At 49.4% G+C, this 26,417-nt stretch overlaps 2 protein-coding genes across 2 annotated transcripts; both read right to left on the bottom strand.

The window, feature by feature from the left end:
* Positions 1-55: 55 nt before the first annotated feature.
* On the bottom strand, positions 56-8,310 carry ALDH9A1 (aldehyde dehydrogenase 9 family member A1). The gene is made up of 11 exons (XM_066192094.1): positions 8,094-8,310; positions 7,306-7,451; positions 6,091-6,220; positions 5,645-5,779; positions 4,982-5,178; positions 4,061-4,201; positions 3,138-3,326; positions 2,133-2,220; positions 1,653-1,794; positions 1,033-1,145; positions 56-925 (listed from the first exon to the last, which is right to left on the bottom strand). The coding sequence occupies exons 1-11, from the start codon at positions 8,278-8,280 to the stop codon at positions 831-833; spliced, it is 1,563 nt and encodes a 520-aa protein (XP_066048191.1). The 5' UTR covers positions 8,281-8,310; the 3' UTR covers positions 56-830.
* Positions 8,311-8,425: 115 nt separating this feature from the next.
* TMCO1 (transmembrane and coiled-coil domains 1) lies at positions 8,426-25,840 on the bottom strand. The gene is made up of 7 exons (XM_066192095.1): positions 25,704-25,840; positions 24,943-25,020; positions 21,798-21,857; positions 18,238-18,284; positions 17,581-17,648; positions 14,291-14,435; positions 8,426-8,754 (listed from the first exon to the last, which is right to left on the bottom strand). The coding sequence occupies exons 1-7, from the start codon at positions 25,771-25,773 to the stop codon at positions 8,656-8,658; spliced, it is 567 nt and encodes a 188-aa protein (XP_066048192.1). The 5' UTR covers positions 25,774-25,840; the 3' UTR covers positions 8,426-8,655.
* Positions 25,841-26,417: the final 577 nt, after the last annotated feature.

Below are 26,417 nucleotides of genomic sequence, written 5' to 3' on the forward strand. Positions count from 1 at the left end.
ACCCATACAGCAACAGCCCCATTTCTGGACCCCTCAATTCATGTCACTCTGAGAAGATGTTGCAGAGTAAGTATTTATTTGATTGCTAAAAAAAGATGTAGGCAAACAATTGAAGTTGTTGCTTCATCATGTGTATAAAGAACAGTAAGTTTACAGGAAGGAAGTGGGATAGCTTTCACTATTCTGTGCTGGAGCTCACCACCACTCTTGTGTGGAGGTGATTCTCAGGGCCATGCCTGGCCCAGGCAGCATCAGCCAACCCTCCCCACAATGTTTTGTCCCATTTGTAAGTAAGGTATAGACAGAAAAAAACAGAACTCGAGGTTACCAAGGGTCTAGAGAAAATAAACAATGCTACACTTAAGGCTTTTACGTGGTCACAGAATAGACAGAGTCAGAATAGTTGCAGGCTGTCATTGTGTCCAAGAGCTTATACGTGCATTGAGTAGGGTCCTGCCTGTTCAGAAGCCAGGACTGAAGCTGATGGAGGGTGGAAGGCAATGGGAATCAAGGCACACAGCCCAGGAAGCCTGGGCCAGGCCTTGGCCACTTGACAGACCTCTGGCAGCACCTCTGTGGTTGCAGGAGCTGCTGCCAAAAGCCAGATGGGTGCCTCCTGCTCTGAGCTTCCCATTGTCCACCAGCCAGGTCAGAGCTGAGCCCTGTGAGTACAACCCCCCTTGCAGGAGCAGGGTGGCTAAATGCTGCCTCAGCTCTGCTTCCCCCCGGCACTGACAACTGTAGGGTACTTTATTGCTGTGTACATGATCCACATCTGTGGCTGGCAGGAAGGAGCTGCCTGATGCTCCCCTGAGCAGGCCCCAGAGCCACTAAAACACAGACTCCACATCACCCATCTCCACGCAGACAGTCTTCAGCTGAGAGTAGTACTCGATGGCTGCCCGGCCGTTCTCCCTGCCAAATCCTGGGAATCCAGGGAAGAGCTGGAGTGAGGACACAGCTCCAGGCAGTGCCAGGGGCCACTCCCAGCTCCTGGAGCTGGCATGTACCAGGGGAGGTCACACAGCTCACCTGAGGACTTGTATCCTCCAAAAGGCAGCTCCACAGGGCTGATGTTGTAGTTGTTGATGAAGCACATCCCAGCCTTGAGAGCAGCTACTACCCTGTGAGCCTTCTGGATATCCCTGCAGGAAAAGAGCAATTCAGCTGGATCCCTTCCTTCCCTGCCAGGCAATATACACTGGAGGAAGGCCAGCAGGCCACACTGCTTTTTGGAGTCCAGCCTGCCCTACTCTGTCTTTGCCTGCTCAAAGGAGGCAGCACCAATTCCCAAGGATGCTCTAAGTGCATTTGATTCAAGAGGGCAGGACAAGGACACCAGCAATACAGAGCAGGGCAAGTAGCCAGCAGCAGCAGCACAGCAGGCTCCTGATGCATCCTGGAGGTGCAGGAAGGCAGGCAGCAGGCCAAGCCAGGCTGGGAGGTACCCAAGGGACAGCTGGGCCCACCCAACACCTCAGGAAAAAACGGGAGATGTGCAATCATTTACAAATTTCCCTTTTGGCAATGCTTTGCTTCAGCTTTTCTGGAAGAGGATACCCATACCCATGCCCAGGCACTGCAAGAGGAGCAGCAAGTCACTGCAGTATTTCCCCTCCCCAGAATGATTCCACAACACTGCCCAGTCATACCTGGTAAAGACACCACCTGCCAGGCCAAATTTGGTGGCATTGGCTCTCTCCACAACCTCCTCCTCCGTGTCAAAGGGCAGGATGGCCATGACAGGCCCAAAGATCTCTTCCTTCACACACGTCATGTCATCCTTACAGTTCCCTGGAAGCGTGGCAAAGCACAAGTGCTTCAGGAGGAAGAGCAGCAGCACAGCCTGTGCATTCAGCAACCCACACAGCCTTGGAGACAGCACCCAGCACGGCAGAGCAGCCAGGCACACTCTGCATCTCAAAAGCACCAACGGAACCATTCCTGTCAGGCCCTCCAACAGCACAGACTTCCCTGGATGCAGTTCTTGGAAGCCTCAGCTCTCTCTAGGACCCCCATCCAAGTGCCAGTCCATGCTGGGGACATCACAAAGCCAGGTTACAAAGCTGAACTCGGCTTTCTCGGGAGAAATCCCACAACATCCATGGTACCATGACTGAGATGGATCCTACCTAGCACACAGGGCCGCATGTAGTAGCCATTCTTCAGCTTCGGGTCATCTGGCACGTACAGGTCCCCACCACACAGCACCTCTGCCCCCTGGAAAAGAGCCAAGACAGGAAGGGATGCAGGCACATCCAGGAGCATCCTGCCCAGCTCTGCCTGGCCCTTGGCCTATCCCAGCAGGCTCTGCTAAAAAGTTTGTCCCTAGCTTTCTTATGAGCCCGTTATGTACTGAAATCCTGCAATCTGGTGTCCCCAGAGCCTTCTCTCCAGGCTAAACCACCCAACTCTAAGCCTTTCCTCACGTGTTTTTCCTGTGCTGAGGATTCCAGAGCTTGAAGTGGGGTCCCACCAGAGCAGGTCAGAGGGGCAGAATTCCCCTCACCTGCTGCCCACACTGCTTTGGATGCAGCCCAGGACATCGGGGGTTTCTGGATGCCAGCACACATGGCTGGGGCATGTCCAGCCTCTCATCCACCAGCACTCCAGAGACCTTCCTTGCAGGGCTGCTCCATCTGCTCATCCCCCAGCCTGCGTTGATTCCAGGGGTTGCTCTGACCCAAGTGCAGCACCTTGCATTTGGCTCAAATCACCTCCCTGTCCTCCACGTGCCTCAACACAACTTCTAGGAGGATCTGTTCCAAGATCTTTCCACAGTCACGGGGGTGAGGCTGATGGGTCTGTAATTCCCAGGCTCCTCCTGTCCACCCTTTTTGAAAATGGGTGTTTTTCCTTTTCCAGTCACTTGGGACTTCATCTGACTGCCATGACTTTTCAAGTATCACGGAGAATGGCTCAGCAACTACATCAGCCAATTCTCTGAGCATCCCGGGACGCATCCCATCAGATCCCACAGACTTTTGTATCTAGTGGTCCAACACACCCACTGAATAAACCAAAAAGAAGAAAAACAGCTTAACTGGGAAGGCACAGGGCAGGAGAGCAGCTAGCAGTGTGTTTGACTAACAGGAGAGACATTTCAGGGCAGCCACAAGGCAGCACCACCATCTCACCTGCTCCTTCGCCTGCTTGATAAAGCCCTGCACACGATTCAGGTGGGGCCGGTTGATGAGGGCTCCCATCCGTGTGTCTTCCAGAAGAGGGTCTCCAATTTTGATTTTCTGGGTACGTTTCACCACCTCCTTTGTGAAGGTGTCCAGGATCTTCCTCTCCACAAACACCCGAGTGCCATTGCAGCACACCTGGGACACAGGACAGGCAGCTCAGAATAGCAAACACAGCACTCCACAGTCCTTCCCTGCTTGGGTCCTGCTCCAGAGGCTCTTGGAAAAGCCCCTCCAACAACAGCTAACTTGCCCCTGGGGACAAGGAACACAAGGAGATTACCCTGCACTGAACAGTCCTTGCAGCACACAGTGGTTCTGATGCCACCAGGTGGCAAAAACACATCAGGTCACCAGCAGCAGAGACCTTGAGCTGACTTCTGAATTCCCAGAAATGACCCCAGGGAGCAAATTTGCCAACAGGAATACACAAAACCTGCAGCACAGGTGGATATCCCAAATTTGGGAAGGACACAACCCTGTCCTCAGGCTCAGCACACCAGGCTGGAACCTGCTGCCCCTCCCTCCAAGGAACACCAGCACAATTTCTCCTGACCTGTGAGTGCCAGACTGGTGCCCAGGGCACAGAAGCAGTTGTGCTGAGCTGGGTGCTTGGTGGCAGGGAGGCTCCACGTCCGGGAAGGACAGGACACTGGCTAAGTGTGTCCTATGGCTAAGGCACACCCTGCTGGGACACCCTGCCCTGGCTCCTGCAAGGGCATCCCTTCTGACACTGCACAGGGAAAGGTGTGGCAAGACGGGAGCTTCAGGGCATCCCTCACTTACAGGAGGTCACAGGCTGGCCCCAGTGCCCAATCCTGACCCCACCCTGCCTCCCTGCAGGGGAGCACTCCTGCCCCACAGACACTCACCTCGCCCTGAGTGAGGAAGTTGGCCATGAGGGCTCCCTTCACAGCATTCTCCAGATCAGCATCTGAGAAGATGATAAGGGGGGATTTGCCCCCCAGCTCCAGGGTGACTGGCTTAATCCCCTTAGCTGCCATCTCCATGATCTGAGGGGAACAAGGACACAAAAGAGAAGTGACCCACCCACTGGCCAAGGGGAGGCTAGTGGGGAGAGGGAAGAGAGACCCAAAGGGAGAAATCCTGCAGGACCATTCACCAACAAGAGCAGCAGCAAAAAGGGCAAGCTGGGCTCCCTAGATGTGCTGAGTTCAGTCTGAGGACAGCTCAGAGGGTTTGAGAGATATTTTTTTACAGATAATATCAACAAAACTTGGAGGGGCATTTGCAGGCATTTCAAGTCTCATGCTCAATGTAAGCTGCAGGCAGCTGCCATCTGTCACTGCAACCCACAGGTACACACAAGTAGGGAGTGTCCATGGGACAACATTTCCCCTCCTTCAACTAAGTATTCATTTCCAAAAGTCTTTCTTTAATTTTGGAATAATAAATAGAGGGTGAGAAACTCACAGAAACTATCCCCTTGCTTAAAATCAGGAGGCTGCATGCAGCTTTAGTGCTTTATACCAGCCAGGAACACATTTTTCTAGTGCTGCTGTTTTGTGTACCCTCCTCCTGACATCAACACCCACCTGAGCAGCTCAGAGACTTCACTGCAACCAGGGGCTAAGCAAGTGAAGCTGACCAAGGGGTTTCTCTCTCAAGCCTTTGCCCAGCAGGTTAACTGGATCCCCAGCATGACCCTTCCCGTGCTGTGAGCTCCTCGCTCAGCCCCAAAAATGCTGACCCACACCCTGCCTCTACAAGCCCCGTGCAGAAAAGCTCAAGGAGGTATCAATTACAGACCCCTTGTCTCAAGGTGCCTTTACCTTCATGCCAGTTGGCACACTGCCAGTGAAAGAGATTTTGGCCACATCTGGGTGCTGGCAGAGGAACTGGCCGGTGGCAGCCCCACCCTGCACCACATTGAAGAGTCCCTTGGGCACTCCAGCCTCTGTGAAGATCTCTGCCAACCTCACCACAGAAATGGGGGTGAAGGGTGAGGGCTTGAAGACCATGGCATTGCCTAAGGGAACCCAGACACAGGCGAGGTGGGGTTAACACCCAAACTGCTTCAGGGAAGAAACAAAAACAAACTCCACCCCACACAGTGAGTTTTTCTCAACAGACCCCAGAAGTTCTCCCCAAGAGAAGCGGAAACACTTTCAGCTAATCACTGCAGCTAAGGAGCCCTTCCACCCGGGGAGAGGGCTGGGGCTGCTGGTCCTGCCCTGCAGACATTTCCAGAGACCTTCCCCATCTGGTACAAAGCCAAGCTATCAGTATTTTCCTGGATGCACTCCTAACCTCTTGACCTCTGACACGTTCCTCCTTCCATTTCCCTTCCCTTTCTGCCACAGTAACAGCCTGAACATGCTGCTAATCCTTCAACACTTCAAGGTAATCGCAGACCTCATCCCAGAAATGACTCTTCCCCCACAGGGTCACTTGGCTTTGAAGAGACCCTTGTGTAGGCAGAAAGGCTCCATTACCACAAGCCAAGGCCGGGCCAGACTTCCAGCAGGCAATCTGGAAAGGGTAATTCCAGGCTCCAATCCCAACACACACCCCAAGGGGTTCTCTCCGAGTGTACCCAAAGGATCCCCCGGGAAGCTGGATGTGTTCACCTGCAAAGAAACAGCCAGAAGGTAGAAAAGAGCAGAGTCCCTTCTTGTCTGATCAGAGCCCCCAGGGGTCAGGTCTGGCTTTGCCTGGGAGCAGAGACACAGTTCTACCCCAGCAAGCTCACAGAGGGTGTGTGAGTGCCCAGAGAGCATGGCAGCATTGGGCAGAGACCTCTCAGAATCCTTCCAAGGTCTTCAGGAAAGGGAATGGTCCATCTCTCAGAGAAATCAGCGGCAAAGATGGCTTTGTGCCATTGGAGTTACCAGGGAAGGTGGGACAGAGAGCAAGGAGCAAACTCCAGTAACCTCCTCACCCGCCAGAGATCCTGCCAGCCCTGCGTAATACTCCAGGCACTGCCAGGATATGTCGATGTCCACTCTGGCTTCAAAGATGGATTTCCCATTGTTGATGGTCTCCATGGTGGCAATTTCATCTCTCTGCTCCTGTGAGAGGCACGGGACAGAGACAACACGTTAGAGAAGCCTGGAGCAGAACTCCACAAGGAGACAGATGCTTCCCAAGCACACAAGTCCCAAACAAGATCCTGTCATAAGAAATGGATCATCTCCAAAAGGGACATTCCCAACTGCTGTTTATCTGTTTCCCCATGGTGACTGAGTGTAGGGCAATGTCAAAGGGAAAGCTGCTGGGGCTCACTGCTGGTCCAATCTTGTTTAACATCCCTGTTTATCTAAGAGATGAACAAACACGAACTTAGAAGCTGGCTGGCAAACAATGATTAGAATTCGTAGAACTGAACTGGGAAGAGCAAATAGCAAGATCAGGATGGAACCAGAGGCCAGTGATGAGGGACAAAGCAATGCAGCTGGGAAGCATCGTTTAACAGTCCATCTCCCAGGCAGAAATATTATCCTGCTCTGGAAGTCTGGCAAAAGCAAAAGTTGGGCATAAAGAAAAGTTTTCTCATGACTTATACACACTGGGGAAAGAAGGCCTGAGTTCTTACAGATCTGTAAGAGATTAACTCTGGTGCCCAAGAACCTGTTATCTCAGAAAGGAGTCTGTGTTAAACCTCACTTATGTGCATCCTCCCCCATGTGTATTATCTGACAGATAAAAACCAGTACTCCTGCTTTCTCTTATTGCCAGGACACATTCCAGTCGTGTAACAACAGCCTCCGACAAGCCAAAAGTTCAGCAACGCCAGTTATGCAATTTCAGCTTTGAAACTGCGTGCAGTGAAATTTAATCTTTGGAGCAGTTAAAAAAAAAAAAAAAAAAACAAACAACCTGCAGGATGCCAAATGGGTGGCTTCAGCTTTAAGTTTTCTAACAGAATTAAGCTGAGAAAGCACACACTGGCCTTGAATCCAGTGATAAGACCAAAGCTGCACACAGGGATGCTGACTCCAGTGATAAGAGCAAAGCCCTGTCTCTTCTGGCCAAAGGTGGATTTTAACTCCTGAGCAACTCCTGGAGCTCTGCAAGTCCTGCTGAAGCCCCCAAGAGCCACAATAACCCACAAGGAAGCTCAGAGACAGAACCGCCCCTCTCCCTCTCAACATACCCGAATAATTCTGGCAGCCTCCAGCATCACCCGGCATCGCTCCATGCCCGACATCTGACTCCATATTTTAAAGGCAGCTTTTGCACTCTGCACGGCCAGATCAACTTCCTTCTCCCCAGAGCAGGGCACCTTGCACAGCACACGACCTGGACATGTTTTAAACAGGGAATAGATGAGATGGAAATGTCAGAAAAGGGGCCCAGAGCGTGGTTTATCTTGCACCAAACCCCACATACTTCAGTCAAGGCACCTATACCAGACACAGAATTTCCCACTGAAACCCACTGATTTGTAATCTGACACAGAAGAGGTGCTGCAATTCAGCTGGTCCAAATTAAAAGAGCTGACATTCTCCACAGTCGTGTTCTGGTTACTAATTAGCTCCAGCTGCTTCAAAATTCCTGGATTTCCCAGCTGAGTTTGTTACACTTTTACGACCCTCTTCAGGACTCTCGTTACACATTCCTCAGGACGGTTAAACGCTTGGGAGTGATTCTGATATCAGCTACACACCGATAACTACAGAGATATTTAAATCTCCACAACCGGCGTTTTGCCAAAGTCAGACTGCATTTTGGGTCTGCCAGAGCGAGAGCCGCTTTCCGCATAAAGAACGACGATGGCCAAACGCTGTAGGCAGAGCTCAGCCACTGCAGCGGGGCCGCCTCGGGAGCACCGGGGCGTGCAGGACACCCGCACGGCGGCACCCGGCTGGGGCGGGGGAAAGCCGAGGACAGCGGGCCCTGCAGGCGCGGCGGCTCTCCCCGCCCCTGGAGCTTCCCCGGTACCTGTGGCCGGCTCGAACACCTCCTCCAGCTGCCCGCCGTCGGCGGGCTGGACGCGGGCGCCCGCGCGGTAGTTGAGCGGCTGCTGCACGGTGACGGTGCCGGTGGCGGAGCTCATGGCGAGGCCCGGAGCGAGTGCGCGCAGCCGGGGGAGGAGGAGGAGGCTCGGCAGCCGGGAGCGTGCCAACATCGGCGGGGTCCCGTCAGCCGCCGCGGCGCGGAGGCGCCGCCTCTCCCGCAGACGCCTTTTCACCGCCAGGGCCCGCCCCGCCCGGGGCGTGCCAGCTGCCGGGCCCGCTCCCCATCGCCCAATTAAGAGACATCGTTAACGTAAATTAACATGCCCATGCCGTTTATTACTCAGAAACAAAGGTCGCGTTATCTTCCGAGAGGAGTTTCTTGGTTGGATGAACGAACAACTGCTGGCGGAATACTCCAAATGGATGATGGTTTCAATACTGCATAGCCTGGTTTTGGGCAGGTGATGCCTCACCCAGAATCCCGTCTTGTTACCTCCCCAAGGCAGTCTTGTTGCGCTGGTCAGGCTTCCCGTGAGGGCTGTGCTTCAGGAGAACTTCCCTGCCTGAGGTGGGGGGCCAAGGAAGCCTCCTGCCTGCTTGGTGGCAGCCCGGGAAGGAGCAAGGCCGAGCATCTTCTGGATGTTCTGCGAGAGCAACGACAAAGAGCAAGGTAGGTCAGAGTATGGCAAGGGAAACAAAGAGGAAGAAGTCCCGACTCTGCTCACAGAATAGCTGGGGTTGGAAGGAACCTCTGGACATCATCCAGTCCAACCCCCCCAGCCATAGCTGGGTCACCTGGAGCAGGCGACAGGAACATGTCCAGGTAGGTTTGGAATGTCTCCGGAGAGGGAGACCCCATGCCCTCCCTGGGCAGCTGTTCCAGCGCTCTGCCACCCTCATTGTAAAGAATCTCTTCCTCAGGTTGAGGTGGAACTTCTTGTTGTTTAGTTCACGGCCACTGCTCCTCATCTGGTTGCTGGGCACCACTGAAGAGTTTGGCACCATCCTCTTCAAACCCACCTTTGAGACATTCGTATGATGAGATTCCCTCTCATTTCTTCTCTCTGGACTAAACAGGCCCAGCTCCTGTAGTCTCTCCTCATCAGAAACATTCCAGACCCCAAATCATCTTTGTGGCCTCTGCTGGACTCTCTCCAGTAGCTCAAGTAAAACCTCCCCTGTTCTTTCAGCAGATCCTGGTTCTCACCCATATAGTCTTAATCCATCTGGCTACTGTATATTGAACCTCTCCCTCTGTATGTTCAAAACAGCTCAGCGTGGAGCCAGACAAGAATGGCTGGGCCATTCTCCCCCACCTCAACAAAAGCCTCTGAACACCAAATCCATATTTTGGATGAGGGTTCTGTCCCATTTTCAGCTACACACCCCGGAGTCAGCTGTCTTTACACACACTATTTACATAAAATACCGCTGCAATTGAACTGCAGTGCAGGTTCCCAGCGCCTGCTCATGGGCAGGCCCCTGCGGCCCTTGGTTTTCCCAAATTCCAGAAAGCACTGCTGGTGGTGGCCATGGGAGCTGGAGTCTCCTAATGCAGCTGGAATTTGGGACAGCAGCATGGCAACCAGAGCGTGTGCCAAGTGCAAGTCAGGAGCTTAGTCCCAGAATTAACATGAACGCCAGTGCTGCACACAGAACAATGGGGCACTGGAGACATGCAGGATAACAGGACATATGGAGCAAACCCCAAAACCTGACTACTGGGATGACCTCATCTGCATCCGAGCGGGGTGTTTCAGTGGAAAACAACAGACAAGGGAAGAATTAATTAGCAGAGCCAGGCATAAGCCAAAAAATTACAGCAAAACATTTAAATTTGAATGTTTTTCTCGATTTTTGTGAAAATTCTTTTAAATTTCACAACAGTGCAGCTGCAAAGAGCCATCAGTTCTTTCAGTTTCATCCTTCACTGTAAGGAACTTCAGCTCAAGATGCTGCTCCTGCAGTGTTGGCAAAACAGAGACATCTGAGATGCAGGGGAAAGAAGAAAACAACTGTGTCCTCCTCGTGTCACCACCTGAGTGCTGGCTATCGAGACAACAAAAGGAGGAAGGATTCTCCTCAAGCCTGAGTGTCCTCTCCAAAATAACTGTCAGGATGGGTCAGACAGCAAGGTCAGAGAGCTCTTGAACTTTTTTATCATGGAAGGAGAATAAACTTTAAAAAAAAAAGAAAAAGGAAAAAAAGAAGAAAGGCAGATACTTTTGCAATAACACAGTAGCTAAAATAAAATAAAATAGGGATTCATTCCAGCTGGAGATTATGAAAAGGAAGGTTTCAGCCCACACAGAAGGAACACATGAAGAGGAATTACATCAGGTTTAGTCCACGGCATACAGAAACCAGCCACTGGTTGATGTTCAGCAACTGCATATGTATGAGAGCATTAACTCCTTGCTGTTCGGTGGTTCCTCGATCGAGGCACGGACAGAAGGGAGGAAAGGAGCAGTCAAGGGACAGACCGAGCACACCAGAGGGTGCTGCAGAGCCAGCAGCCCGCAGGACCGGTGTCCTGTCAGCTTCCCCGCGGCTCACCCGCGGAGCAGAGATCCGAGCAGTGATCCGTGGAACCAAGGCAGCGTGCACTGCCTCCTCCCCGTTCCTTTTAGCAGGGAGAGAGGAGAACTGAGGTGCTAAAGTTTATTTCAACTGCCTGAAGAGGGAGGGAGATGACAGTGTGTCTGTCTGAATTCCAGACTACAGGCACTGTCCAGCATTACTCTTCCATGCAGTCCCCCCCTGCACTGGAAGGCAGAAAGCGTGGCACACGAGCTCCAAAGCACGTTTTGCTGGACAGCACTCCTGAAATCTACACCTGGAAACACCAAAGATGGGGCAAGGTCCAGCAGAAACCTTCTCCCATCTGCTGTGGGCCACGCTGGACAAGGAGATCTCTGCAGAGTCTACTTCCAACACAAGCACAACCATCACCCTCAGCAGCAGGGAGGGAAGAGTAAGATTCAGGGATCCAAATCCCTCATCTGAGCTCTTCAGATCTTTCCTCAAATGACTGCAGGAAGCACAGGAGCTGCTCCTGCTTGTGTCTTCAAACCCAGAAGGGACCTCAGACAAGGCAGCAGGTGGCTCCCTGCCCTAAGACCAGGCTCTGTGGGAAAGTACAGTGCTGGCAGTCGGGATAATTGCTGGCTCCCCTTCCCACTGGGAATAGATTTCGGTGAGAAGCAGCCTAATCTACAGTTCAGATGCGTGTGAAAAGGAAGTGAAGAGCAGCAAACAGCCCAGGAACGGCAGCGTATCCCTCTTCCCAAAGAGCACAGGTGAAGGCTGGGAGCTCAGAACCAGGAGCAGAGACAGAGGATGTAACCCTGACACTGCACCACCCACCCAGCCCAGCAGCAGACTTTCCCAGCTGAAAACCCAACAGCTCAAGGACCCTTGGAAAGCCTCTCCCAGCAACCCTCCTCTCTCCAAACAGGAAGGCAGGAGGAACTAGGGGACAGGATTTACGTGCCAGGGAGAGCTGGGAACGGCGCAAAGGAAGTTACTCACTGCGAGGTGACTATTTTGGGAGATGCTGGCCAGGTCACAAGCAGCAAAGCTTCCCAGTCAGTGTTTGAAGAGTTTATCACCCCCACATGAAGAGAGTCCCTGATGCTGCTCCTGCCTGTCCCACTAATGTCATTTTAATCACCGCCCAGGCAGTCTCCCACCCTCGCAGACGCCCCTGCATTTCCCACCAGGTCGCTGTTTTTTCACACACAGCCGAGTTCCTGCTCTACCTCTGAGCTCCACAGGAACATCTCTCTTCCCTGTCTTTGATGGTTTCACAGGCAGCTCCAGGATTTAAGGAAAGACTCAGGGCCTATGGTCTCCTTGGTCTGTTCACCACCTTTTCCCTGATTTTTGGTACATCTCTACTCCTCCTCTTGTGTCAGCAGCACCAAACCAGACACCAGCTCCCACACCACTTGTCCTCCCCTGGGCCAGCACCTGTTTCGAAGCCAACCTGGCAAGATTTTCCCTTCTGCACACTGTGAAATACAACGGATCACAAAGCCTTCACCTCCAAGGTCACTGAAAGCACGAAGTGCAAGTCTTTGGCACCATTTTAAGCCCTTAATTACTTTCTTGCCCTCTCCCCTGGCCTGTCACAGCTCTGAAGTCCTCTTCTCAATGCTGTTATCACCTAGGTTCTTTCAAATAGCAATAAAGCCAAGAGCAGGATGCCAGCAGCAATCACAGCTTCAGTTCTGACCTCTTGTGCAAACCGAAGTGTCTCTGCCCTTCCCTCGAGCAGCAAGGAGGAAGAAGCTGAGCTGCCTGACAGCTGGAGAAGTGCAGGAATTGTTAACCATAATCACGTAGATAAGGCAGCACTATAAAGACTGCAGTCTCACACCCTTCTCCAAAGCAATAAACTCGCTCCCCTCCTCCACAAGGACATCAGCAGGAACTCTCAGGCACAAGGGCAATTTTTTCCCAGAAGTTGCATGGAAAGCTCAACCCACTGCAAAAAGCTTGGCATTTCTGCCCCTCAGTTCATGCTGCCCACCAATTTCACCATATAAAACATCAGGAAATCCCCAGCATTAGAATTAACCACAGGAATTATATTTTTGGACAAAAAAAATGAGGGATTTTTCAGCAAGAGAGTTCCCCAATCAACCCAGTGGGTTTCAGAAAAATCTTGCTGGTGGTGCTATTTGGTTTCCTATCATAATCTGCAACACTGAAAAGAAAGGACTTTCCATGTAACAGGTAAGGCAGAGCAGCACCAGCCAAGACTGCCTGAAGGAACAGCATCAGACCACAGCATCCCAGGAATTCTGGAAGGCGATCTTAAGAGCTCAGTATGTCTCCAGTGCTTTCAAAGAAGCAAACCCTGCTCCAGTCACTGGGAAGTGAAAGTTTGTCTTGCAGCAAAGACAGTGAGGAAGCCCCTGCCTGGCCTTTGGTGAAGCTGGGCCTGCTTGCAGTGAGGGGGTGCCCAGATGATCCCCCAGGTGATTCTTTCAGCATAAATAATTCTACAATTCCTTGTCTGCTTTTGCACAGGACCAGACTGGGATCCATTTCAGCACAAGCACACAATACCCCGGGCTACGGGGAATTCCATCCACCAGCATGCACTTTGTGACTAAAGGAACTTGGTGTTATGGAGCTGCTCCATCAAGCTCACCCCAACTCCTGGCATTACACAGCACTTCCCTTTGCTGATCTGCTTGAAGTCTAAGTCCCTTAGTCTAGGTTTCCTTGGCAACCCTGAGGAAAAGCAACAACGGGGTCAAGGAGAAAAGCAGCAAGAATTCAGGAAGTGAATCAAAGAAAAGGGAAACAAATACAGAAGAGAAGCTAATTTGTACCTAGTTGTACCAGCATTCATCCTGAGTATTAACTTAAGTATGTTAACTTATCCCCAGCACCCTGTGGGGAAAGTGGAAAACAAAATAGACTTCTTGTTGCACTGAGAAGGCCCTCTTGTCCTCACCAGCCATCCTGCCACCTGAGCTGCCAGTGAACCTTCCTGAACATGTCCCTTATCCTCACTGATATCCTCTTCCAAAAGATGGGACTATGGAGCTTAGCTGGAGAGGTCTGTGGAGCCTACTCTTGGCTTACCATACCAGACCCCCTCTCTGTGTCATGTCCCTAATGCTGGGAGAGATTTGACACCAAAGGTACAGTTCTTAGGACTCTGAAAAAAAATCAGGCAGACAGCAAAAACAGGAAGGACAAACCCAAAAGAGCAGCTTTAACTCTTTCCTCACTTTTCTAGCAACTTTATGGATTGGTGAAACTTTTATAGAGCTGCAAGCCACCTAGGAAGTTCCCCCTAAAGATGCTGCTGTTTGTAAAGATGCACATGTTGCTGTAAAAGTCGTAATTACTAAGGAGCAGGATTTAGATCAGCTTCTGATGGAGACAATCTCTTGGTATGGCAATCCACAAAGTTATCACACAAGTGACACCTTTGAATCCATTTCTGCCAATTCTGTCCCAGAGCCCTGGTGCAAGTCTCCAGCCAAGTCTTCCAGGCCCATCCAGGACAGCGACTCTTAATGATCCCAGCCTAGAACTGCTTTGAATATGAGGCACAGGAATGAAGACAAACACAGAAACCACAGACAGATCCAAGACTATACGTGCAATGCTCCTCTTCCCAGATGGGGATATGCTTTCCAGGGAAGGGGTACTCACCTGTCTGATTGACATGGTGCAGAGAATGTAGAGGAAGATGAAGGAGCAGTCAGTGTAATCCTCACCCAGGAGGTTGCGGTGGGAGAGACCTTGGATGTAGGAGAGGGGGATGAACGGAAGCTTGGCCACCACTCGGCCGTCAAATCTGGAAAAGAGAGCACTGGATCACCACTGGAGACAGCAGAAAAGCTTTTGGATATAGAAAGAACGAGTGAGCATCTTCAACAGGCCACCAGAGCAGGTAAGACCCCATGCAAGGCTAAAAGGCCCTGCTGCCTTCTCCAGTCCCTCTCCATACACTACACCAAGGAGGATGAAGACATCTCTCTCTCTCCAAGCCCTCCACAGGGTAGGAGTCCCTCAGGAACAGTTTTACCATAATCGAAGTGTTTCCTAGTGATTTAAGTGATCAGCTGGACAAGCTGCTGGTTCACGAAATCTTGGTGTTTTGCAGTGTTCTGGTGCATTTTATTTCTAAGTCAGATTTAGCAGATCACTTCCCAGCACACACAGAGTCAGCACTTCAATAAAAGATGAATAACTGTCACCCTGCTGTACTGTAGTTACTGCAACAAGACAGACCCTTTGCTTCAAGCAAAGCAGCATTTCTTAAACCAGAGCATAAATCAAAGACACCTTTTCCTTGCCTGGAGCAGCTGTGCTCCTCAGGATGCACAAGAGAGCCATCAACAGAACACTCCATAGCCCCACTTTCTCTGCATTAGCTGTGGGGGTGCAGGCAGTGCAGAGGCACGATGATACCGCATATTCCGAGCGGCATGTCCTGCTCTTGGAATCCCTCCAGGCCCACATTCCAGGGCATCAGGCAGAGTGTGAATTTTGGCCAGTTTGCAAAGATTTCTCCCAAGCCAGACAGTCGACCCAATCTTTTGATGTAGATGTGTATGATGCCTCATCAGCGTGTGCATATTTGGATGTTATTTTCTCTGCATGTGCTGATTTTCGAACAGGTGTTTCTTGTTTCAAGAGATCCTAAATGAGCCTTCTTTCCTGTGGAGATGCATTCACACAGCCACGGCTCAAACACACGCCAGCTTTGTTTACATCTCACAGGCAGTTTGGCAAAGGAGCTCGGAACGGATGTTTATCTCCCGGGAACGTCCCCCAGTGGCTTAAAATTCTGCGTTATTCCTGCTGTGAGAATGACAAGTACTTCAGCAGTAGCACCCTGAGGTACCTGCTTTTAATTCCAGCAGGTTTTCACAGCTATCAAGAGGTACCGGAATGTACGACTCTTAGAGTAAGGCAGGGAAGTGATTGCATGAGGAAGTTCTTGGCAAGAGGAAATTGAGACACACAGAAGGTAATTTCTGCCCCAGGTGAAATGCCTGGTGGCTTGGAGGCCGCTGCTGCTGCAGATCTCACTGCCATAATGAACCTTTTAAGCCTCAACAGTCACTCAGCTGTTTGTCTTGGGCACAGCATTCCGCTCTTTGGGTTTAAACCAGCCTTGCTGACACTTCTACATCCTTCCAGCACGGTCCAACCTGCTGGCCCAGTACTGCTGGCACTCCAGGAAAGACAGCAGGAAATCATCCCAGTTTGGCTAAGGGGGCACTTGGCAGTGGTGAGATGCTCAGACAGAATAGCAGCACCTGCAAAGTACCTGTCCAAAGGGTGCTGCTTCCACACAATTCCTGCTCCTTTTTTCCCAGCAGCCATTAACCCATTAAAGAACAGGAAAAGCAGCAAACGTGACCACAGCCATTGCAGGTGTCAGCCACCCTTTTCCTCCTTTTCCTACCACACCCACAGTGCCTCCATGGATACTACTGGATACTCCTGCTGCTCAGATTGCCTCTAAAGAAAGAGGCAGGTAAATAAAAGATATGCCCAAAGGTTCACATCAATTCTTTGTTCAGTAGCATGGTCTCTGTGGGCAGGAATCCTCAAGAGAGGAACAAGAGAAGTAAACTTGGTAAAAGTTTATTAGTTTCTTCTACCTTTTTTTTTTTTTTAAAGTTAATATCTATGGAAGGAGGAGCCATATAGAATTTAACCCAAATCACCCTCTTCTTAAAGTTCTTAACAAACTTACACTTCTGTAGTACTTGTTAGTCACAGAATACTCAGAGCAACCGCCTCTTCCCCCTCTAGGAAAGGGGGCACAGTGGGGTAAAGCATTTTTAGTTTATTTTTCAGTTTGCTTCAGGGGCAGGAGCTGGTGTTTGTATTGTACCCGAAGAGCAAGGCAAGCTAGAGACTAGGAGGTCTCAAGTGCAACCCTACAAAAGCCCCCTGAGACCCCTCCTTGCTCAGGGCTGCAGTGAAATGAGACATCACTGACTCAAGGCTGTACACAAATTTTAAAATCCTCCAGTGCTGGGCTGCTTTGCTCTGCTCAGAATGCTCAGTGCTGAAGTCTGACTAAGCTGAATAAATAAAGGATCCACACAGTGACACTTCTGTTATTATGTTACCCCATGTTTGCAATTTATCCACCCACAGATCTCCAGTAAAATAACAATTGACTGTATCCTGGGGGCTGCCAGCACAGAAGCCAAAGGCTTTGGTGCCCAAGAATGTAAATTCCTGTTTGCAGGGCAAGGATATTGCCCAGATATCAAGCAGCCTCCTAAAGGTTATCCTAACAATATTCATGTCATCTTCAGACCTAACAGCCAACAGTTCATATTTCAAGTGAGTCAAGTTTTAAAAGCCAAGCACAGCCTTTCAGATTTGCATATCTGAAACAAAGCTGTCTATAACCGTGCAAACCAGTTTGGGGTTTCTTGTCTGTTTGGTTTTTTAAACTACACCTATCCCAGGTCACTTCTAAAACAAATGAAGCTTGGAGCCCATGCCTGGACCTGTTTATATCTGGACTCTGATTACTTCAAGTAGGGCAACAACAAACTCTGCAATTACAGCTCATTCCCAAGGGCAAGGGAGCTGACCCAGTTTTGTTTGCAAGAGCGTTCTTTGGTCACACCATTACAGCAAAGCCAAAGCAGCTGAAGACTGAAGATGTTTGCCTGACGTGCACCAAACTGGCCCTAATCAGGATGTTCCCATGCAGAAAAGATATTAAAGCTGTGTCTAGACTGAATGTAATTCGTTCAATTTGGTTGTGTTCAGTGCTCAATGTTCCCTCTCGAGCACAACGTGCATGTGACGACCAAACCACCACATCTTCATATGAAATATGGATGCATTTATTTATTTATGGGTCTTGGCTGGACAATGTCACTCTTAACACTTCAAGTGATGAAGGGAAGGTGGAAATTTCAAAAAAATTTCAGAAAAAAGTCCAGGAAGTTGATACTTACATGGAGTTGAACATTCCCATCAAGGCAGTGAAGCAGAAGCCAATAGCAAACATGGATTTCATCCGAACCTGCAAGCAGAACGGTCAGAGATATTTAAAACAACAGGCCCACACTGAGGTATTATGAGCTCACACCCTTAAAAACAGGCTTTGTACAGAGCTCTGAAACCAACAGGGAAAAAGTATGACCCAGGAGAGAGAGGAGTTTTAAGAGTGACTGGAGAAGTCCCAAAGAGACTGAGTGCAAAGGCAGCCACAGTGTGGGCCATTGATGGGAAGTGTTGCTTCAGGGAGACAAAACCAAAAAGCGCTCAAGAATTGTCCTGCCACCTTGCACAGGCTGTTTTGGGTTTTTTTTCCCTTAAGCTTATAAAATCCATCAGGGGATCATTACAATGGCCAAAGTTATAGGAAGCCACAAAAACTAATTCTACTTTGAAAAACATCATGGAGACTTATAAAAATGAAAATAGCTAAGGTTTGGCATGAGATGAGGCAGTAACTCTGTGGCTCATACTAAAATCTGCAGTTATTAGAGAAAATCCAAAAGGACCTTTCCAAAGGAAAAGCAGCTTTGTCTGCCAATTGAACAAAGTCTTTCTGTTGGAAAACTGACTGAAATCTTCAGCAGTTGGGAACTGGCTTTAAATTTTCATACCATTGACAAGTCCCTGTTGTTATTCTTCAGTTTCTCTTCTTGTCTCTCTGCAAAGACAAAAACAACAGTTATAATCAGTTATGTCAACCTAGAAACCAGAGTGTTTTCATTTCCAGGAAAACTTAACCTCTTTGGCTCTCCAAACAAATAACACTTCCAAAATCAACTCCAGCTCCCTTTGCCAGACAGTAGAGAGTGAAAAACTGTACGTAGCCAACTGCTTCTCCACCACAGTAACATGCAGCAAGTCAGGCACAAAGAGAGGAGGCGGCTGGAATCACACATTCAGCACTTTTGAAAGAAATGCACCCAATGTCAGATTTGCTAACTCAACCAACTCACACAGGAGCATGGGCACTGCTGCCAGGAAACAAAAACAGTGCTCCTCTACCACAGTTCCCAAAGGGAGCAGTGATCAATCTCTTCATATATCAAGTATATCACACGTTTATGACTTTTTTATAATTATTATTATTTTTTATCCTTACTTATTCAATATAGTTATGATAGCACACTATAATAAATACATTGAATAAGTAAGGATTTCTTTTTAGAGGTCTCAAAAAGGGAAGATCATGCACATAGCTGTGAGCTGCACCTCAGCAAGGCCAAAATCTTGCTGGGCTTAGTAATGAATTTTGCACCCTTCTCACACCTAGGAGATTCTCCAAAGAGGAAAGAGAAATGAAATTCAGTAATGAGTGCATTACTGCGCTTTGCAGGAAATACTCTGGAAATTGAGTCTGTCCTTGAATCACCACAGACTTCAGAGATATTCAGATGTTCAAGAAGGCATTTTCCATGTCCCTCACTGGAGGGCTGCTCTGGCCCTCAGCATTATCCACCATCTGTCACCTCTCCTGTCCCATGTCCCCATCATGCCTTGTGCTCCTCTCAGACTGAGGATCCAGAGGGGCAGCCAGGGCTGGGAAGCAACAGCCAGCTGAAGTAAGGATGTGGGTAATGAAGGAATAGCCAAAGAACAGCAGGAGTGAAGAGGGGAGGATGCAGAGGGACTGCCAAGGGCTATCCAGCATGGGAATTTTGATGGATCCCCGCTGAAGTTTCAGTACAAGAGGCCCACAGCTCAGAAACTCCACAATTCTCTGCCAAGCCCCTGCAAGGCACTGGGACTCACAGTCAGCGTTATGAGAAGCAACAGCAACACTCCTACCCAATTCCTTAGAACCCTCTTTGCTATTTCCACTTGCTCTAACTACAAACCATCCCCTCTGGCAGGAACCTTCCAGGCACCTGCTTCCGGAGCCAGGTGGAAAGTTGTGTCCTGGGACATTTCAGCAACCACAGGCCAGCTCTTCAGGAATCACATTTGGCACAAATACTTGTTTTTTCCCCCTCTGCTGCATAACTAACCATCAATTTAGGTGGGCTAAAGGTTACATAGAGGAAAGGACACATCTCTGACCTGTCTCACCCATTTCTACAGATTCAAAATGAACATGTTCTGGGTGATCTAGCAACTTATATAAATGGTCTATTCCTGCCCAAATCACACAGAAACAGCCTGTTAAGCACTTTGCTGGGTACTTTACAGTTGGGTAAAGGCACAAAGAAAGAGGACTGGGTTAACAAGCAGCTCCCTGGAGTCCAAAATCATCTTACTCTGTTCACTGGAACACAAACCATGACGATACAGGGATAGAGATTTGCCAGTACTGGGGCTTTTTATTTCGTTTTAGTTTTGCTGTCCATCCAGCACTCGTGTGGATTTCTGGGAATGTCACTGTCTTTTCTTCCAGAAGCAAATGGACACAGAAAGCAGTAGCAAGGTTTAAGCTATCAAATCATCTCTTTAAACTGAAATTACAGTGTCCTGTAAGGTGTCCTGTTCCAGTGGTGCCCAAGGTGATTCAGACACAATGTGACAATGGGTTCATTTTACAGTTAAAAATAAACGTTTTTAAGTAGGAAACACCAAATTAAACCTTCCCAAGCAACTTTCCCCCTACCTCCTTGTGCACATGCATGATTCATCCCTTATGAAAGCAAGTAATATCATCCACACACCTCCTGTCTTATTCTGTGCACGGAACAGATGGCAACTGAGGCAGGTCTGTACCACAGCTGTTACTTATCCATAAAGCCCCAGCTCAATATTTACTTTTTGTTAACTAAAATGGCAGAACTTGGAAGAACCCCAGCACAAGTAGATTTGCTGTGACAACAATGCCCCATCTTGCAGAATGATTTGACATCCAGTAAGTTACTGAGATCAGAGATTTCAAAACCATTTAACAGCTGTGAGTCATTTTCTGGAAGTCCAGTGTGACATTTTGGGTCTGATTTTTTCAGAAACACCAAGAATTCATCTTTGCCTGAACACAGATGAAATACTGAAGTTATGCAGCACTTGGGAAAAAAAAAAAGAAAACACCAAAAAAATCAGTGTCAGAATCTTAGGCTTGGCCAGCAAGCATCACAGCAAACAAAATCAGTGGTCGTTTCCTAAGTTCTGATCTTTGTCCCTTTGTGCTTTGTTTTTCATCTGCAAAACAAGATTATTTCAGTGTATAAAAATTGGTGGAGCATCTGAAGTCCTCAGGTTCTACTGTTTATTGGTTTAGTCCAAGCACAAGTAAAATATTGTCTGCAAGGAACACAGCTTGGATGGTGCTCTGCAAAAAAGTCATTGTCACACTTTTTTTAAATTTAATGTTATCTGCATACGGTCACTTTCAAAGTTGCTTTTCTGTCCACCAGTGTTCATCCCACGCAGGGATTAGTCAAGATGAAGAATTGAAATGCACAAGAGGAAGCATTTTGGCTCCTGTCCCTTCAGGAATCTAACGACAACAGGTTTTCTACCTAGGAAGAACTGTTTGAAGATGTGTTTATAATTCCCAAGCTTTGTACAGATCAAATGATTAATCCAGCTACCTGGTGTTACAGAGGAATGAGGAAACCAACTCCCAGGAGCTCTCAGAAGTGTTCCTGCCACAATCTCTGTTATAACTTAACTGAGCCTTGCTGCACGTTGCGAGTCCTGCAGATAGCAGATCCTCCTAAAACCTTTAAACAACTCTTTACCCTGTTCTTGCTTAGTTCAGTGTTTAAAGAGTTACCCTAACCCAGAAAGAATTCACCTTACTGACAAAGAAAAAGAATGGAAAAATAAATCACTGCCTAAAATTGACCAAAACTGACTTATCAAAATTGAAATTAATCTAAGCACGGTTACAGTTACATAATAATCTTCAGCTCTAAAGTGTTCAAATAAAGAAAAAAAAAAAAGACCCAAAATCACAATTAGAGTCCTATAGCTACAGCAAGCTGCCATGCACTGCAGCCAAGAGCTTTGACAGCTGAAGTTAGTAACAGCCATGGATATCAAGGCTAAAATGGGAGAGGAAGTCAGGGAGCTCAGCAAGAGGAGCTGCTCCTCTCAGTGATCCACCCATTTGACCAAAACCATCAGGAGGCTGGGAATCTCCTGCCTTGGAAGGGAAAGGCAAATGAATAAATAGCTTTGAAAGGCAGGAAAGGATAATCACTTCCAGCACTTTCTCAGCTTTCCACCGTTTTTGAGGCACCAGTCTTACCTATCTTCTTTTTCTGCTGTCGGCCTGCTGATTCAGTTATGGTTTCCTTCTTCTTTTCCACTGCAAAATGAAGAGACATTCCATCGTTTCTGCTCAGTGATAACACCTCTCCTTTTCCACACACCAAACAAAACATTTTATTACTCTGCAGAGCAGGGGCACAAAGGGCAGCTAAGCAGGGCTAAGAACATGTTCAGAATCAATAAATTATCAACTACCAAGGCTGATTACACCAATCACTTAAAAACTGTAAGAAAAAAAATTTCAAAACCCTGGATAAGATACAAACATATTGAAAGGGTTAATTTTGAACCCTGTCAAGAGCCCATAACATTGTGGACTGAGCAGTCTGGGGACAGTTTTGGCTCAAGTGACCCTTGCTGATTTGTCATTAGTATCAGACAGTACTTTTGATTCAGCAAGTGGAATGAAAAGAGCTTTGTGGCAAGCTCTGCTCCCAGTTATCTGCAGTGGGAAGCAGAATACAGGGAAGCCTGTGTTCTCCTACATCCCTTCTTCACAGGCAGGCATTCTCAGGGGAAATGCTGCCCAAGCAGGCAACCACAGCCTCTCCATTCTTCAATTCATCAGTACTGAAGTATTTCCAATATTTTAAAGCAGAAGCCTAAGGTCAAAGGTACTAAAAGCCCAAATCAGATGTGCCCTGAGCACCTGCCACCAACCACCAGTGCAGCCAAGAGGCCAGCAGAGCCAGCACAGGGAAATGGGAACACAGTAAATGTGCTGCTCAGCCACACAGGAGGTTCTGGGACAGCAAAAAGGGCCTTTCCAGGAAGGAAGAGACATTTTCATCCAAGACCTAGAACAGGAGTACTCCAGGAAGCAAGGATGCTGAAGCATGACCACGGTCTAACAACAGAGAGCAGCCCTTTTTTACTTTAAACTCTCTGTATTTATGCAAACTGCACGTACCATATCTTCTCTACCAACAAAGAGCCTTGGCTCACTGTCAGCTCAGACACCTCAGTGCTGGGGCTCCCCTCCCTCGTGAAGTACCAGCTCAGCACAGAGCTTCCAGCCCTGATTTCAAAGCCCAGAGGAAATGAAGACAAGCCAGCCTTCCAAGCCACACTAGGATTTGCAGAGCTGCCTTATGGAATGCCTGTGAGTCAGTCCCAACTGCTCAGAAAATCACATCAGCCCCGACAAGTCACCTCAACATCATCCCTCCATGGCAATGGAGGGAGACACAATTGCTTTTCCCAAAGAACAAGAGGATCTCTGGTGGGCGGGGAGGAAAACAGGGAGCTTGTGTCCCTAGGGAATACTGGAGAGAGGTGTCAGGTGACACAACGCCCCCAGGGCTCACAGAACGCTGTCTCCATAACCTTCCTTATGCCAGATCCAGCTGGGGAAAGCCCACCAGCCCATCCTGGTCCATAACCCCACAGCCCCAGCTCCAAACTCCAGACAGCGCTGTTAAGCCTCATGCCAAGCCCCAGGAACTCCTGGAGTAAATCCCCTGAGGAACACCCACATCAACCCATCAGAAATTCCAGGGACAGCCTTCAAGCCTTGTACATTTACCCCTCCATTCACCCCGAGCAATCCCTGCAGCAGCCTCAGCCCACGCTGAGCCTCTCCCTAGGAAGGAGAGGACAGGAAGAGATGAAATTAAGGAGTAACAATGTCTGCTCAAGCACACTGCCCAGCCCCTTTGTTTTTGCAAATCCCAAGGATCGCTAGGACTCTCACGGGAGAGCTTAAAGGTCTCAAATGTGTTTTTTCCTGTTTCAGATGTGTTAGATAACAGCTGAAAGGTGTGGCTCAAGTGGTCCACTTGGCAAGTCGTAACCCTCAGGTCAGCCAGCTGTCCTCAGCACAAGAGGGGAAGGGAAAAAAGCAAAGCTGAATTTTTACTGACTCCTTATTCAGCTTTACCTCCATTTTTTTTTTGCTGTTGTTGTTGTTGGGGGTGGGGAATCAAAGGAGGAGATTAGAAACTAATTGAGATGAACTTCACATCTCTCCCTCCACAGATGACAGCCTAGACACCAGGAGAGCCATGAAAGCAAGCAGCATTAAACTCTTACAGCAATCATTAAGCCCTAGAGAAGAAGCCCTGCTAACTGCTTCTGGAACTGAACGGCACAAACACCAGAGGACACCGAGTCTGCAGCTGGGTTAAAACTCCTTCTCTAACTTGCTCTTCTGGGGCCAATTCCATCCCACACACAGCACAAGTGGGAGTCAAGTGAGGCAGGCAGAGGTGCAGTCCCCATCTGCTGCGGTGACAAAAGCCCCTAATGTCAGAGCTGTGACACCAACACGACTGTATGTCAACTCCTCAGTTTAGATTGCCCAGGGGAAGGCTGGAATAAGCTGGGCTGGTAAGAGCAATATGTGATAATGTTGTTCTCTCATGCATTAAAGAGCACTGACACCATGATGAGGCACTTGTAAGGTAAAACCAGCTCTGTTTTGGCCCCAGCTGTCGTGTGCTGGCTCTCACTGCTCTCACTGGGGCAGGGTGCACACAGCTGAGGTTGAAAGGTCAGAATTTCTCCTCTGCAACTAGGCTTCTGCTATGGACAGGTTTAAATAACACTCCATGTTCCCTCCTGTATGTCATTTCTCTTACTATTTGATGCAAATCTTCTGCCTGCTCACTCTCCTTTTCCTCTCTTCCCTCATCCTGTGTCTACCCTCTCCCAAAGCTCCTCTCTATGGAATGAACCTGGGACTTATTTCCTAATATTTCCCGACCTATTTCCTTGGTTTAATGTGGATAATTTGGTTTTACATCAGCTGATTGCTCCCACCTTTCTATGATGGCTTTGTCTTTACTCATCCCCCACCGTTAATCACCACTTTTAATCTTCCCATAAAATGCTTTTTCCTTGTGGTATTCATTATTCAACCCTAGTTCTTTCTTTCTACAGACCTCAAATTCTCCTCTTCGCCCCTGAAAGGCAGAAGCTGCATCTCTGAACGTGTTTCAGACATTTATTTCACACACTGGCTGCTCATGTGCAGAGAAAAGATGCCAGTACCAATCTCTTACCCCCTCCTGTCCTCCACTGACAGGAAGGGCAATTTACACAAGGCAAAAGGTCTTTGGCTGAGCTTCTTCCAGCAGAAGACCAGAATTGAGGACAGAAAGGAGCCCCTGGTGAGTACTTACATTTCTTGCTCTGCTTTTCCACTTCAGCCTTTAGTCTCTTGTATTTGTCTGTCCGGTAAACCAGCACCCAGGTTATACCTGAAACAAACACTCAGCCAGTGACCAGGGCAGCTGAAACCCCCTGCAATAATGCTGATGGGAGGGAGCAAATCCACGTGCAGAAATTAAACTTTATGTCTGCAAAACCCCGTTAATATCAGGGCCAAGGGAGCACAAAGCACCAGCAAACTGCACCACCATCCCTTTCCTTCAAATCTCCATCCCAAGCTCCATGTAAAATCAAACTGTAAAATGAACCATTAAATGAGCTCCAGGTGCAAAACTGAAACAGGTTTTTAGTTTTTACTTTTATTGACAAAGCTGTTTGGCAGGTGTGGGATGAAGATTTTGGGGACAGAGAGGATAAAGGGAATTTGAGGGTACAGCACGATGCCAGAAAGGAGACCTGTGACTTGTGACTACCCCAAGAGGCACCTATCCAGCCCTTCCCTAAAAAGCTGCCCGTTTCAACCACTGAAATCTAAAACACCTTTCATTATTCACATCCTTCCCATAACGGCTTATGGGGGTTAAAACCCACCACGTCCTCTGTCCTCCTCCCTCCTGGAGGGAATAACCCCAGTCCCCAGCGCTTTGCACCAGAGCTGTCCGGGAAGGGGATTCACCGCTGTCCTCTCCGTGAGGAGCTTCAGGTGACCCCGAGCCCCGTTTCACCGCCCCCCCTCCCCCGGCCGCCTCAGGCCGCGGCCCGCCCGGCTCACCCTCGGCCAGCAGCGCGGTGCAGACGGAGATGAACACGATGAGGAGGGTGTCGGCGAACATGGTGCTCATGGTGGTGCCGCCGCCGCCGCCCCCGAGCCGGGAACGCCGCCGCGCACCCGGAAGTGCACCCGCCACCCGGAAGCTGCCTGCTCCCGTTGCCCAGCAACCCCCCGGAAGCGACCACCTGCGCTTCCGGCGGGCGCCGCCGGCTGCAAGAGAAGCGGCGGGAAGGGCGAGGGGCGGGGAAGGCGAGGAGGGCGCGGCTCCGATTGGGCGATACGGCTGTCAATCCGCCAATGGCGGCGGCGGACGCTGCGCTGATTGGGCGATGCGGCTGTCAATCGTGGTGATAGACCCCGCCCCCAGCGGGGCTGAGGGGAGGCGTCGTTGTCATGGCGGGGTCTGCCCTCAGCTCTTGCTGCAGCCCGCCCGAGTCCCGCACACCGGGCCGTGGGGAGGCCGCGCCCGGTTCGGGCCTCGCGGAGGGGTTCATATAATCAGTAATTCATTCTAATGTGCGGCCGGAACACCTCCCGGTGCGGTCTGACGCAGGCTGGGTGTCTGCCCTCCCTGCACCTCGCCGGGATGTGGTGCCGAACCCACTTGCCAGGGAAGATGCGCGAGGCACGAGGCATTTTTGCTGGCAAAAGAAAAAAGTTTGGCTTGGAGAAGTCTTGCTGGTTTCTACAGCTCTGCCCTGGGTTTATTTGCCG

This window comes from Chamaea fasciata, unplaced genomic scaffold, assembly GCF_029207755.1.
Source record: "Chamaea fasciata isolate MVZ Bird 193981 ecotype frontalis unplaced genomic scaffold, bChaFas1.0.hap1 SCAF_10, whole genome shotgun sequence".
NCBI classification, from domain to species: Eukaryota; Metazoa; Chordata; class Aves; order Passeriformes; family Sylviidae; genus Chamaea; species Chamaea fasciata.